We start from the raw sequence: 15,638 nt of genomic DNA, 5'->3' as shown, positions 1-15,638 counted from the left end.
TAAAACCATAACCATATCTATATCTATAAAGATATTCAAACATCGAATATTCACATTTAATTTTTTAAATACAGATCGGATTGGATATTATACATATTGTTTTCACCAAGGTTCTAAATAATGTTTATCGCGTCATAGCGGAAAGCCTACAAAAAAAGCTATAGCGAATAGCGTCGCTATAGCGAAAGCTATACTACATAGCGTTTTTTTTTTAATAAAAATTATATCATATATTTGTACTAAATATCAACATTATCTAAGTCTCATAGAAAAATAAATAACATCAAATTGATTAAAAAAATATATAATATTCATATTGAACCAATACAAAGTCCAAATTGCAACTCAAAATATCCATAATAATACTAATATCATAAACTATTGATCTTTTTCTATTCAAAATATATTCAACATCATGACATAATCTATTTTTTTGTATTTAAATTTCAAAATAACCTAGACATCATGGCATAATTAACTATCTTAATCTATTCAAAATATTCAAACTATCATATAGTGAGTATCATTTTGTTACTTCAAGAAATATCTTAATATATTTAAAGCTCATATAAATTGGAAAAAAAAAAACAGCTCATGTTACATAGCACGCTGTAGCTTCCTTATTTGATTTCGTTTGGTGGATCTCTCATTTAATAATTAATATTTAATAGTTTCATATAAAGCTTAGTGCGTCAATTGCAAAAAAAAAAAATCACAGTTAAAATTCAATCTGAGCCTTTATTTAAAGTCCATATAAATTGAAAACAAAAAAATAAAAAACAGCTCATGTTGCATAGCGCGCGCTATTTATGTTACACGCTATGCACTATAGCGTTCGTAACTCAAATAACGTGTTTTGATGCAATAGCTTAGCGTTTAGGGTCCAAAAACGTTATAGCGTGCTATTTAGAACACTGGTTTTGACCCTCAGCTACAATGCATTATTAGATTAGATACTAGTAAATTATAGCAACTTCAAACGAGAAAATCATAGCATGTTCTAGAAGGTCCTTTTTGTATACAGCTTTTGTGTGTATTTTAACTTGAGTTACTGTAATCGTTTATAGCAACTGCAATTCATGTTGTGTTTTTTCACTTTATATGGTTGAGTAAATTACTAAATTGAAAAACATATTCTCCAAATTAACTGTTACGTGTACATACATTAAAACTGGTACAAAATTCACTGTTTCATTAATTCTCCAACTTATAAACAAAATTGTAGGGTCTGAAAAATCTTCATTTTGTACCATTACACAACATAATTAAGAAATTGACTAACCGGAAAAATGTTTGTAGTACATTAAAACTGTTACCAAAATATGAAACCAAATTATAATCATTTTTCAGTGCAATAATACAATGTATGACGCAAAATAGTGAAATGTTTTATGAATTTGCAAAAATGGGAACGTGTAACTTTTAAAACTTTGAAAATATAAGCACGTAATTAAGAAGAACTTATAGCCATCACATGCATATTAAATCACCAATAAAACTAACCAGTAGCAAAAAATATTCAAAGCGCGCAAAACCTAGAGATATAATTTATTAATTTAATCTCCCTGTCAGGAATGAAAATTAACTGAGAGGCCTTCAATGAAATTGCTCAGGCCATTATAAGAGGAACCTCCTACTTGTATTGCATTATGTGCTGCCTCTTTCAACTTCAATGCCTCTTTTCTCAACACTTTGCTCTCATCTCCATTCAAATCCATAAAATCCCTGACAACCTTTGCAATCTCCTCTTTCTGAACAATTTCATCCTTTCCCCTTTTGCCCTTTAAGCTCACACCCACCTTCCATTTCTCCACTATAAGCCGGCTATCGGCATCTTGGTCCCAAAAAATTGGGAATGTCAGCATTGCTATACCAGCATACACTCCCTCAAGTGTAGAATTCCACCCGCAGTGTGTCAGAAACCCTCCGATAGAAGGATGACATAACACCTTTAGTTGCTCGCACCACGGCACGATCAAACCATATTTTTCAACTATTTGTTGAAACCTAGTAGAATTATCACGAGCCACCCACAAAAATTTAACCTCACTGGTAACCAAACCATAAGCAAGTTCTTCTAACTGAGTTTGTGATACAGAGAGAAAGCTACCAAAGGAGATGTATAAGACCGACATCTTCGGTTGCTCATCTAGCCACGTCAAGTAGTAGTCTCGGTTTGTGTTTGTTCCATCATTTAATTGTAAATATGGAACACAAGGTCCGATTGGGTAAACAGGGCATGGAACTTGTTGCTTTATTAAGTTAATTGTGTCTGATTCAAGCCCGTAAAATGAGGTGAAAAGGATGCATTGTGCTTTCTTCACCCAAGGGAAAGATTGAAGGATCTTCTTCAATGGCTTTGCCATATGCACTGTATTAAGATCACTAGACCTTAAAGGGTGTAGCCCGGGAATATATTGCTCCAATGGCTCATCATTACACTCTACAGTTAAAAATATATGAAATACATTTACCTAACAATGAAACAAAATAAAGATGAAATTTTACCAATGAGCAATTAATTAATTAATTAATTAACACAACAATCCATTTAGTTGAATTAAGTACCTGCTATGAAATCAGATGTTGGCACGTGTATCGGCAGCAGGTCATAATTATTGAGAATATGGAAGAAGCAAGCTGCCATTGGAAACAAGGAGCAAACTGATATACCCCTCCTGCTCCCTACTGCAACAACCCAAGGCAAGTAGGTGTCGCATACAATAGCCTGCACGGGCGGCTCCAACTGCTCAATTATCAGCCGTTCGAATGGCTCCTCCATCTTATTATGAACAGCTTCCAGAAACCCGTTCAAGTCCGCTACACGGCGTCGTTCAGAGGGGATGCAGTTCGGGATCGTGCATAGTTGCACGCAAGGCGGGGGAGGCACATCAAAGGAGAGAATAGAGCGCCATTCTTCCGTAACGACGAATGAGATACGGAAACCGCCACGGTCTGAGAGGAGGCGGCACAAGTTCATCATTGCGTTGATGTTGCCACGGCCAGGATATGCTATTGCCGCCATGTGGAATGGTTCTCCATCGTTCCTGGTAGGGGCCATTGCTTTGCTTTTGAATAGAGGGGTTTTGGTTTTGAGGTTTCAGAAGTAGATCGGTTTCAACGGTTTGAATTCGTCTCGTTTGAAGTCAATTCAATAGATTATGAAATTATGCTCGCTAAAAAGTTTGGTGAACACATCACACCCTAATTCTACTCTCTTTCAAGAGTATGTCGATATAATTGCAAAAGGCAATAAAATTATAATACAGTGCACTAATCTATGCAGTATTCCAAATAGCTAATTATAGCTAACCTGTAGCTTTTTCCAATCATAAAATCTATAGCTGCACTATAGCTACTATAGCTTTTTTTCGTGATTGGTTTTTTTTATTGTTTCTTTCTTTCTTTCCTTGTATTTTGAATCTTTGATCAGTGAACAGTAATATCCAGGTATCATTTTAAACAAGCAATCCATTTATCCAATGAGGAACTTTTTTTTATAAACCATAATTAAAAAAAAAATTATGAAACCAACATTATTACTTTTTTTTTGTTTTTTTACAAAAATCATAAGAACTAAAATGCCATTTCGGTCCAAAATATTTTTTTGTGGGACCGAAATAGCAATTCGGTCCGAGGTATTTTCACAAGTTTTTTAACCTTGTTTTTTTCAAAATCTATAAAAACAGCTCGGACCGAAATGGCAATTTGGTCTGAAAAAAAAAAAATTCGGACCGAAATAGCATCTCGATTTTTATAGTTTTTGTAAAAACCAAAGCAATCAAAGTTGGTTTGGTATTTTTTTTATTTATGGTTTCCAAAAATATTCTCCAATGAGCAATTAATACAGCAATCCATTTATTTGAAGTACCTGCTATGAAATCAGATGTCAGCACCGGCAGCAGGTCGCAATTATTGCGAATCAAATCCACTGCTATTTTATTCTCGTGAACAGTAACCCTACTATCCCTGCTCTTCCGAATCTAACCATTTAATTTTTTCCGGAAACGAATCTCAAAGCAATTTTTTTCATAACTTTTCTGTACACGCATCTCGAAACAATTCAATGACTGAATTTGAAAAGGCAGATATAGCAGGAACACTGTTCATGCACAAGAATAACAGCAGATTTTGATCCCAATTATTGAGAGCATGGAAGAAGCAAGCTGCCATGGGAAACAAGGAGCAACCCAGTATACCCCTTATGTTCCCAACAGCGACAACCCAAGGCAAGTAGGTGTCGCTTACAGTAGCATTAAATCTGAGAGTTTCACATGCTAACAATATTTTTTTATGGAGATCCCATTTAACACGCTGTTATTTATTTATTTATTGGTTAATTTTTTATATGCCCTTCAACTTATCTTGATTTTCTTATTTCTCCTTTGAGCATTTAATATATTATATATCCTACAACTCTTCAACATATTTCTTATTTAATTCTCCCTATAACAGTAATAAGAAAATGGGATAATTTCAAAATAGCTAATATCCTCATAAAAACACCATAATATCTAATATCTCCATATAAACTTAACATCCTTTTTTTTATCCCCTTTTATCTATTTAACATTTTATTTAACTATTTCAAAAATAAAATTGACTATTATACCCCTTTCCCTCTCCCTTCACCAAAAAGGTTCACAGTTTGAAACTAAGTTTTTAGTGAAGCTATTTCAAAGAAAAAAAAGCTTTTGCATTGTTCTTTAACTTCTTATGAGATAGATTACGATGACATAGGAAAGCAAGGACATTTAAAAGATGGGTACAAATGAGAAGACGGTCCACTACCTGTTCAATAAATGTGTCTCCCTCTGTAACACAAGGTATCAGAATACCGGTTGGTATCAGTCCGACAGCAATACTGGTACAACAAGGGCTCATGAGAGAAAAGAGAGGTCTACCGCACTGATTGCCCAATTCATTATATGGAGATAACGTTGCTCTAAAATATTTACTGACAAATCTGAAACAGTTCAACAACTGAAACAGAAGATTGGAGACAGTGTGCCGTCAGCGAGCAGTAGATGAACAAAGATCAAGGCTTCAGAGACATGCTCGTTTAGCCTAACTTAGATTAGCTTAATTTTCATATGAGAACTTTGTTATCTTTATTTTTTTTTTTTTATTGTTTACCGTTCTATTTTAACTTAATTTGCTCAACTATTTTGAGCATTTTTTATTACATCACTCTGTAATAAACTTTACTTAATCAAATTGGAGCATGATCCCTGTTTCTCCTAAAAAAACGAGGAAAACAACTTGAAGAAAAATAATTTGCACAGCCAAATACCTTTCTCATAAAAGGAGGGGTACAGCATCCCAAAGATAACTTCAATAATATAAAAAAGACTCCTAACAAAAAAACAAAGAAGGAATTAAAGAAGGATTGCATAATTATTTGGTGCAAGATTGTCTTCCGATGCTATAGAATCAGGGGCGGAGTTAGACTTCTTTCTGACTATGGGGGTTAATCATATAAAATTTTCATGCTGCAAATGGAGGTCAGTTTTAGAATATCGGTAATAATTTACTTTAAATTATATAGAAAATTGAGTACAACCATACAAATTTTGGAAATAAAAATGGGGGTCAATTGACCCCCATTCTGAAAGGGTAGCTTCGCCTCTGTATAGATATTAGAATGTTCAAATTGGGAGTGCGGGCATCTCATCCCTTTCACCTTTGCAATTTTTTGGAAGGAACAACCTCCGTCGTTAGTCGTTAGAAAAGAAAGAAAAAAAGACAAATAAAATGGGTTTTAAACTATAAAAAAAAAGAGCTTATTTCCGCTTAATTCGCTAATCTGATTAAAAGTTTCTCTAACTGAATCTAACAAATCATCGTAGAAGGAAAACATGTGAAAGAGACGAGAGAAAGGTGAAGTTAAGTTCAGCCTTTTCGGTGAAGGAGAGAGAGAGAGGGAGAGGGAGAGGGTATAATTGTCAATTTTATTTTTAAAATAGTTAAATAAAATGTTAAATAGATAAAAAGGGATAGAGAAAAAGATGTTAAGTTTATGTAGAACCTTGATTCTATGTGATTAATCGTGTATGAAATATAATATAATCAACTCTTTCCACAATAAAAATAAATTGCCAGCAACTCTTGGTCTTATTACTGTTAGACATCGTTAAAATTCATGGTACTTTAGATATTCAAAATCAACACCACATTTCCAACAGTGATGGCTGAAATTATTTTTTACAAAAAGTTGCCAATAAAAGACAAGTTTAATAGTGTTTGAAATTTAGAAAAATCAACGAGTATGGATAATATTAAATGTAATTTTATTAAAACAGTATGAATAATATCAAATTCGTATTTAAAAAATTAAATGTGAATATCCAAAAACCGAATGAATTATTATCTAAATTCAAATAATAGATATATATCATATATTTTAATATATATTATAAAAAATATTATTCATTATTATAATTAAATAAATATTATGAATTTTAATATATTTTTTAATAATTTTTATATTATTTTAATAAATACCCGTTCCAATCCGAACCCATATCGGTGTCCGCTCCGTATCCGACGGAAAATGAAAAAGAAATATGGTTTACCGCTATCCGGCCCGTTTTCAACCCTGGTACCAATATACTTAAAATGATGTTTTTTTTTTTTTTTTTTCAGTTTGATACGTCTTAATTGCACGTGTTATTTTCTACTGCAAAGCCCGTAACAAAATTTAGCCTTGCGAAAAGCATCTTGAGAAAAAATATATATATAGCACCAACTATAAAGCATTCAATGGCAATTTACAATTTACAATTTCATAAAAAAATTATATTAACAATTGTAAGTTGCATAATTTTCTGCAAAAAAATGTTTTCATGTGCAAATTTCACGTGCACACCTAAGTTTTTACAAAATAAACAAGAAACACCTATTATAAAAGAAATGCACCTTCAATTATCTCCTTTTGGGAGGTAACAAGTCTTTCTCTTCCCCGATTAGCCACCGGGTCAACCGGCTTGAATCAACCTCTTGCATTCGATTAGAGGTAATAAGCACCAAATCCGACCCGATTTGATCAACATCATTTAATACAGCTGCCATTTCGCTTTCTACTCTTTTTTCATATTCATCATCAAAAACCACATTAAGGGACTCCTCATACATTCTCTCCAACTCATGATCATGCCCGAAAATATCCCTCCGAGGACCCTGGAAAATTCCAAATTTGCAATTAGTTGATTCTTTTCCCCCATTTTAACACATGGATAGACAAAAGATAATAAATCAAGATTTTTTACCTCTATAATTTCAGCATAGTGCTTGTAAGCCCTACAATCCTCGTTGTCGTAAATTAAGGAACCGCTGTACCAACCATCCTCTTCCTCAGCTGACGTGTAGGATAGGTATCTTACAAGAAAAATAAATCAAAAAAATTATAAAACTAAGCATCAGCATCTCTTCTAGAAAAATTAATTAATGAAATAAAAGATTCAAAAAAATTCTCATGATTATGCTGTCTTTGGTCCTTGTGGACCAAGTGCACTTAAGTACCTTCTGAAAATATCCTCTTCAGAAGAGTTGTCAAGGCGAGAAAGAAAATTCAACCCTGGAAAAGAAGAGATATCTAAATCATCCGCTTCCATTTTATGCGCAGTCTCAAGTAGAGTGGTCTTTGTATAAGGGCTACTCTCCTCGTACTTTCTTTGGCCGAACAACCAATTAGGGGTCTTCAATTGTATTTCCCTGCAATTATTTCAAACATCAGACGAAATAATTTTGAAATTCCGGCAATCAAATTCACGATTTCAGCTTCTTTTATCTAAGCACTTTTCCGTACAAAATAAAAAAGTTAAAATAGACAAAATGGAAAGGAATAATACGCTGCATCAGGGGCCACGCCAGAACTGGCCACACCGCCATCAGGATGCACTCTGACATTCTTGATCATACTACATGATTTTGGTAGGAACTTGTCGAATGATGTCAGCTTTTTTCTTGAGAAATCCTCCTTGCAAGCTGCAACTGGAGCCAGTTTTCTCGTCTTAAACGCGTCAAATCCACTCCCACTAACACCAACAAATGAACTGTCAATTTAAGAGAGAATTTTTGTACAGAAATGACTTAGGTTTCAGGTATATCAAAAAGCCCGTCCAAATTATCAAATAACATGTCTACTTGTAAATAATGAACCAATATTTCATCCATCCCACTGATATGCACAAATATATTGACAACTGTTTAGTTTGGCAAAGCCAGATGTGGGCCTTTAACAATTTGCAGGGGCACAATGAAATTACAGAATTGGAAGTTACTAGAAACATAGTTTTGAGTTTGCAGCTGAAACAAAGGGTTGCTTTTCAGAAATGAGACACGAGGAGAGCACAAAAATGGGGTATATTTTTACATGTTTTTATTAAACACAAGTTGACATGTTTCTAACTTTCTATTATACACAAGCATATAAGCAAAGAGTTGAGGTGCTTCTCATTATCAGGGGCGTATTGGATATTATTCTTAAAATTAGTCAAACTGACCTTTTGTTACCACCTGTATCAGTGCTTGTTGTTGAACTTGGTACCTCATCAAAAAGACCACACACATGGAGGTAATAATCTGAGTCTAACTCCCAAAGAGCTGTTTTCCCCTCTTTAGGTCGGAAGTAACCCAAAAACCTAACAAAAGAAAGAGAGAACAAGTAATCATATAAGAGAGGTTGAGCGTTGTTCCCTTTGAATTAATAAGAAAATAAGAAAAGAAAAGAAACACTTACAAGTTGATAGCATCTTGTTTCTCTCCATCAGTGCAAGTGTTGCTATAGTACCGTTGTATTGTTTTCATAAACTCTCGGGATTGGGTTGTGGCTTTCCACTTGCCTTGTCTCTCTGGAAATACCTAGCATGATAAGGAAAGAAATTATGGTACTACATAATGAAACAATAAAAGAGAGAGGTAGGGAACAAAAATTTTACAAAGTTCAATTTTGGAAATCAAGAATATAATCTTTTTATCTGATACAGAAACACCTACTATTCCCTTACAATACGTATCAGACCTGGTGTATCACAATAATTAAACATTAAAAACTTCAAAAGTACAGCCTACAGATAATTTCATGCCCATATTTACTAAAATCAAGGGTATAGTTGACATTGTAATCGAAGGTAATGGCAATTAGGGTAGCTGTAGGTATGGTGTATAGCCCTCCTTCACTCATAAAGAATTTACCGTGTTATGGGCTGCAGATCCGCCATATTGCTGTGCCAATGCATCTCCCATGGCTTGGTACATGTCCATCAATGCAGTGGCAATGGAGCTGTCCGGGTCCAACTTGGGGACGTTAATGAACTCCATGGCGCACAATTGGCGGGCCAGAGCAGCCAGGCCATATGCATACTGGGCTACATTTGTTCTGTCCAGGCAGTCTATGCAGTTTGTACGCAATACCCCGCTCTGGAACCGGGCCCCACCGTCAGTGTACTCTATACTCTCCTGCAGTCCGGGCGTCGTTCTATTAGAGGTCGAGACAGCAGCAGCAGCTGTAAGAGTTGTTAAGGTTTCAGAATGGGAGCTTGTCAACCGTGTGAGGTCACCGGTACTGGCCCTGTGTCAATGAACATGTAAAATATTTTCCTTTTTAATGATTTAGGTACCACTGGAAAAAATACCAAAAGCAGCACAATCCCTTACAAAATGAAAAATAACTCGTGTACTACAAGTAGGGGTTTAAAAAATAGTCAGTTGGATCAGTTCGGTTAAATGTATTTGTTGGATCAGTTCGGTTAAAACCCAATTAAAATAGCCAAACCAAAATTTTATTCTGTTTTAAAAAATATAACTGAACCAGCCGAACTAAACTTGTCAACAGACAGAATAACCAACCCAAATAACCAAAGTAAATTTCGGTTTGTTTAGTTGAACCAAAATAAGAGAGATTAAATTTTAAAAGGACAAAACTCAAATTCATGAAAAATACATTTAATAATTATGGAATTAAATATGAATTATATATACAAGTTATTGACAATACACACACTGTTCAATTCCATACAAAATATGTAGATGCTATAAAATATCCAAACCAAGAATTCTTCATTTAGTCCAAAATAACCAGCAGTGAGGGAAAAAGCGAACCATAGATCACACTAAAGCATGGATTTGAACCATATAGAGTTAGGTCAGTTCGTTCTTTTCAGTTTTCAAAAATCTAAACCGAACCAAACATAAAAGACCGAATTAATTCAAAAATTCAACCAAAGTAGTCCAAAAGCACATAACTTCCCCTTATTCATTCAAGGGAAAACATGGATAAATTTGTAGCTCCTTAATATATACCCTTAGAGAAACAAAATTAGTATTATAACTCTAACTATCTCAATAGACACCAAAGTTTTAAACCTTGAATTGTACCAAGAATATACAACTTTATCCATACCTCGTAGTGCTAGTAGCTCCGGTTGGTTGCATTGGCCTCCTCTTATACACTCTCAACTTACCACTATAATAGAACCCGGTACGATTGAGAGCTTCTTCTGCTACTGACCCCAGAACAGCCAAAACGTTCGCTGATTTGCTGGCATAACACACAGATTTTTCATCTTAAACAATTACTCTTGGAGGATCAGATTTATGATAAGACCAGAAAAAGAAACCTTAACAAAGATTCTGAAAATTGGAATAAAAAGTTAGTATATGAACTCCACATTGAATAGGTATTTGTCTAAGAAGTGTAACTAGTGATGAAGATTGAGGTCAACAGTCTGGATTCATCATTTCGGCTTTAACTTTTGCATATTAATCGCAGGAGTTTCAAATAAAGAAATTCAAGTGCTAGAATTTCTCATGTCAATTAGATTGCTACTGATGAAATTGTTTTGGATCAGAATAGTCATTGTTTGGGGGTGTTTGAGTGTAATATTGATAAAAAAACAAAGAATTCAACTTGGTAGCCTCTACCAAGATTTCAAAAAAAAGATACAGGAACAAAGAAAGAAAGGAAGGAAGGAAAACCTTTTAGCAAACTTATGGAAATCCCAGTGTATAAAAATCAACTGTTTTTCTGGTGGAAAGATTTTATTCAGGTAATAAACTGCATTAGTGAACTCCCGTCTAAGCATCATCTCTCTCGGTCTTTTCTCTACTGTCTGTGCCATTTCCAAATAGAAAAGCAGAAGTGAATCAGAGAAGAAAATTATCACAGGAAATGGAAACAAAAAGAAAAATAAAATAAATAAATTATTATAACCTTAATCAGATTAAGTACAATAATGGGGTTGCCATATCTCTGAGTGAGGTCTTCAAAATGCAATTTGGTGGCTTCATATGTCGGATCATATCTCTGTACTGCAAAACCCAGAAAAAAAAAAAAAAAGGTTTTCCTTTATTAAGAAAAAGACTCCAGAGATAAGGACAATCATAAATTTAAAAACAAAAAGAACTACAATAATATAGAATTTACAATCAAAACAGTCATTTATTTTGTTGCCACTTTGTTGAGGGCCCCCCAAGCGTAGAGATTTCTTATATATATGACAATTCACATTCAGTACATAACCCACCACGCCCCTGTTTAATTCACTCACTAAGGTCAAGTCAAGTTTCTCCTCAAACTAGCCTCAACTATAAAGACAACAAATATATCATGCTTGATTGAGTGAGGCTATGGTACTTTGCAAAGCGCAGATTGGCCCGTACTGTAAATTCATATCTCTGTTTTCAAAGTTCAAACAGTCAATCTGAACCGCTCAACATAATATCCATATGAAAATATAGTTCGAGATTGGATTTTACTTTTTCTTAGAACTTCTTTACTATTTTCTTAGATAGGTAAAAATCACTAATTTTACATGGTCCAACATTTTTATTTAGGTGATTTCTTCTTATTTTAAAAAATAGTAAAAAAATTATAAAAAATGTGAAGTTTTATCTCCAAGTACATTTTCATATGAAGATCGTATTGACCGGTTTGGATCGACTGTTTGGACTTTAAAATCAAAGATATGGATACATAGTATGGTTGATGTGTGCTTTGCAAAGTACCATAGCCTCACTCTGCTTGATTTGGAATGCAGCAGGAGGAGGAAAAAAAAAAAACAAAGAGAAGGCATACAAATGATGTCAGGTTTGGGGCTGAATCTGGAGGTCTCTTGGGACCAAAAGAGAGGAATAGAGCCTCTCATTTGTACAACAGAGCTCATTCTCCCCTTGGCAGACCCCGCCTCTTCATCTACAACTATTTGCTCCGTCTCTACATCATTCGCCACTTTTCCATAGTCATTTACCCCTCTTTTCAAGTACCTAATTCCCAAAATTTATCACAAGAATTATGTAATCTTAACCGAGACAACATTCATTTTTTTTTCCCCCTAATGGATGATTTTTTGTTTAAATCTGGAATGAGTTGATAATTAACTGATACTGATTTGGGCTGAATCCAGAAATACAAACCAAAGAACTTGTTGAGGGCCAGTACTGGTACTTTTTCTTAATACAAATTGGAACTCAACTAAATTTTAGTATGGCATCGATGTATCACATATGTTACAATAATAACAATATTAAGGCAAAACAACAAGTTCATACCGAGTTCCAGCAAAATGACGAGACCGTCTAGATACTAGGCAAATGCTGAAAACCCTCCCAAATAACGATAACTTAACCTGGCATATTTTGAAAAAAAAAAAATATGTTCTTCATTAACACAAATTGCATAGGATACTTGCAAACAGATGCATCTAAAAAATGCACTCTAAATGGTAAAAGACAGTAGTGCCCTTGATAGTTCAGCTCTACCTGTTTGTAGTAACCATGAACTAAAGCAATAGTCCAGAGGGAGTTGATGCACCTAGACCGAATTGGTTCAGTCAGAAAAGAGTTCCACACAAACAAATTATCATACGGGAATTCTTTCATGTCTCCAATGGAGACCATATTTTGTTGCAAAGTTTGCATTACGGGGTATGTGTAGCTGTAGAAGAAGTCTTTTGTCAGATCAACACCTAGTAGCAGCTTCTTGTACCTGTTTCAGTTGAAGATAAGAATTTATTTTAGAAGGAAATTAAGAAAATAAACAAAAGATAAACGAGGAAGTCAACAAGAGCTCCTCATCATTACTCTATTTATATGGCCCACATGACAAGTATTTGGACACCAACATGGTAAGGTTCAGTGCCACACTATGCTAAATGTAAAAAAAGAATGTCAAAGTTTTCAATTTTAGCACTGTCAATTTGTTTTTTATTTAATTACGAATTAAAAGTCTCCAAATAGTCCAAGAACTAGCAACATCTGTTTCCAACCTTTTCTAATTCCACATCGTCAAATAGATACTTGAGGAGTTTGCTGAACCAACAGAAATGCGGTACCTCCAAAAGACAAAGATCTAATATGCTACACTTAATATCATAAATTCACAGATATTTTGCTCTCCTAATTTCTTTTAAAATGACCAGACCATGCCACTTTTTTTTCTCATTTATATAAAGAAAACCACAAGGGAGGGACTGTTTGATTCTAGTGGTTGTATTACACCTGAAAATGAACCAACAGAAACTTAGAGAGAGAGAGAGAGAGAGAGAGGAAAGAGAGACCGGAGCTCGCTTTTGGAGTGTGCCACATCAGACTGGACAGACTGATGCGGAACAGCTTGCAACACGAATTCATCTATGGCATAAATGGCATGGCCGCATAAGCTCCCAATCTGACTTCTTTTTGTTACCAGTACTAGGTAGTACGACTCCAAAAACTTTATGCAACCTTTTCCATCACAACAAAAAAAATGAACGAATGAAGAATTGGAACAAATTGTCAAGAACAAATGACAAATATTTTAATATTTGTAAAAATTGGAGAATGATATAGCATCTAACACCCAACCTCTGTCATTTTATGTTGTCAAATAAGAATGGCTTATTTACTAACTACACCTGAGTCAAACCAGGTTTGCAGATGACACCGAAAAATTCTTCTTGCAAGTAACAACCAAAACTTCTTGGGTTATTGCAATCAAGCTGTACCATTGAAACTAAGGTTAACTCAGCTAAACAAATTTGATATAACTCAGAACCCAACATCTGTGTCTTCTTGGTTTGGTTTTGAATCAATTTAGGGTTGGAAAATACAAAATAAATAACTTATCCATGAGAGAGAGGTAAAGTTGTCAAAGTTGAATGCAGTACCATTTTACCATGCTACCCTGCAGTTGAGTGTCATTTGCATACGTTACAATATGTCTGGTTTTATTTGCAAAACAACATAACGGGGATCACTTGACATTTCATTATTTTGACAATCTTGACAATCTTAAAAATAAAGCTTAAATTTTAAATCCAACATTATAGACATGATTGTATATTATTGGCATATCATGTCTATAAAAAAGGATGAGATTTGGTGTATGTTTCACCATACATTGGGTGAGTTGAAACTTCAATGGTCAGAAATTAATGGACCTTCAAACAATACTAAAATTGCATGAAATTTGATTGTTAGGCTATTTATGTCCATACCTATAAATTTATTTTCCAATTTTCAATTTAATTTAAATCTTTTTTTTAATTGTCAAGATTGTCAAAATAACCATTGTCAAGTGATCCCTCTATAGAGTGGCCATTTGGAAATTTCTCTAGACCAGACAAAGGGAGGATAAGTATCATATTTTGATGCTTAATGGGCAGTATCAATAATAATTACTATCGTTAGTATGAGGAATCACAATAATTTAGTTTTTGAAAGGCTACATGTAATTATCAGATTTTGGAGGGTAAATATCAATATTGAAGAAAAGCAAGAAGAAAGAATAAGAGACCTGCAATGCCATAAACCTTGGTTACAAATGCGAGGCCACCAGTAGAGCGGTTTCCTTCCCTAATCCTCTGAAGGAGGCTCTTGATCTCCTGTGCATTGTACACCACAGGATCCTCATTTATGCTCAGATCTGACGGCTCGGATCGATCTATCTTGAGCACTCTGAAGTGCCTCTTTTCTTTGTCACTTCCTATCAGGTAATAGCGCTACAAACATCAAGAGGTCAATCGATCAGATGAGTTAAATTTTTGTTTTAGCCCTTAAAAGGTTCAAACATGATAAACAAAAGCAGCAAGCTCTAGGATCTTTTGCACTGCTAATCAGCATATACTGGTGCCAGTACCAGTACCAGTATAGAAGTTTGAGAGTGTAATCCTCAGTGATGTTAACACACAATGTTTAATTTCAATTATAACAAAATTCATGATTCGTGCGCTCTGACAAAGGACTTTGGCAGGATGAAGACCTGTAAATGGCCTTTCCTTTAGAGATTAAAGCATGGAATCAACTGCAAGCGACTACTAGAGTTTGGATTCAAGCAAAAAAAAAACTACTACTCTTGGAATTAAGACCTAAATTTACCAAAAAATATCAAAATACTAGCTCTGAAACTAATCACGAGAAACAACCTTCGTTAAAATGATTAAAAAGGAATAGAAGGGGAAATGGAAAGATAGAGAGAGTACAGCGCGGGTCTCGTAGAGGCGAAATTTCTGAAGCGACGAGACGGTGGGATCCATGTCAGGGTCTGACAGTGACAGAGGCGATGGCGAAATTGATCTAGAAATTGAATTGGGGTTTTCAGCCCTCGCCATTGCTGGATTGAGAAAGAGGGAATGGAGAGGAGAGAGGATTTAATAAGTTCT

General features: G+C 34.6%; 1 protein-coding gene and 1 pseudogene across 2 annotated transcripts; both read right to left on the bottom strand.

The window, feature by feature from the left end:
- Nucleotides 1–1,568: 1,568 nt before the first annotated feature.
- LOC144547931 (UDP-glycosyltransferase 87A1 pseudogene) lies at nt 1,569–3,061 on the bottom strand (annotated as a pseudogene).
- Nucleotides 3,062–6,764: 3,703 nt separating this feature from the next.
- On the bottom strand, nt 6,765–15,638 carry ATSAC1 (Phosphoinositide phosphatase family protein). 2 transcript variants are annotated; one of them, XM_078296590.1, is made up of 16 exons: nt 15,459–15,638; nt 14,774–14,978; nt 13,557–13,722; nt 12,760–12,985; nt 12,550–12,626; nt 12,077–12,264; nt 11,213–11,310; nt 10,978–11,111; nt 10,403–10,540; nt 9,196–9,571; nt 8,741–8,862; nt 8,505–8,642; nt 7,851–8,054; nt 7,522–7,713; nt 7,269–7,377; nt 6,765–7,179 (listed from the first exon to the last, which is right to left on the bottom strand). In XM_078296590.1, the coding sequence occupies exons 1-16, from the start codon at nt 15,585–15,587 to the stop codon at nt 6,925–6,927; spliced, it is 2,757 nt and encodes a 918-aa protein (XP_078152716.1). In that variant the 5' UTR covers nt 15,588–15,638; the 3' UTR covers nt 6,765–6,924. The 2 variants fall into 2 exon arrangements, with proteins under 2 accessions (XP_078152716.1, XP_078152717.1); XM_078296591.1 differs by having other exon boundaries at nt 7,851–8,036.

Source organism: Carex rostrata, chromosome 32, assembly GCF_964058835.1.
Source record: "Carex rostrata chromosome 32, lpCarRost1.2, whole genome shotgun sequence".
NCBI classification, from domain to species: domain Eukaryota; kingdom Viridiplantae; phylum Streptophyta; class Magnoliopsida; order Poales; family Cyperaceae; genus Carex; species Carex rostrata.
This window is presented reverse-complemented; position numbering and strand designations above follow the sequence as displayed.

Excerpts from the sequence above, each read along its gene's own strand:
- ATSAC1 (XM_078296590.1), bottom strand. The coding sequence starts at position 15,587 with ATGGCGAGGGCTGAAAACCCCAATTCAATTTCTAGATCAATTTCGCCA. Across the intron at positions 13,723-14,773 it reads CAAGGTTTATGGCATTGCAG|GTTGCATAAAGTTTTTGGAG; the intron begins GTCTCTTATTCT and ends GTGATGGAAAAG. Across the intron at positions 10,541-10,977 it reads TTCCATAAGTTTGCTAAAAG|CAAATCAGCGAACGTTTTGG; the intron begins GTTTTCCTTCCT and ends GTGTTATGCCAG.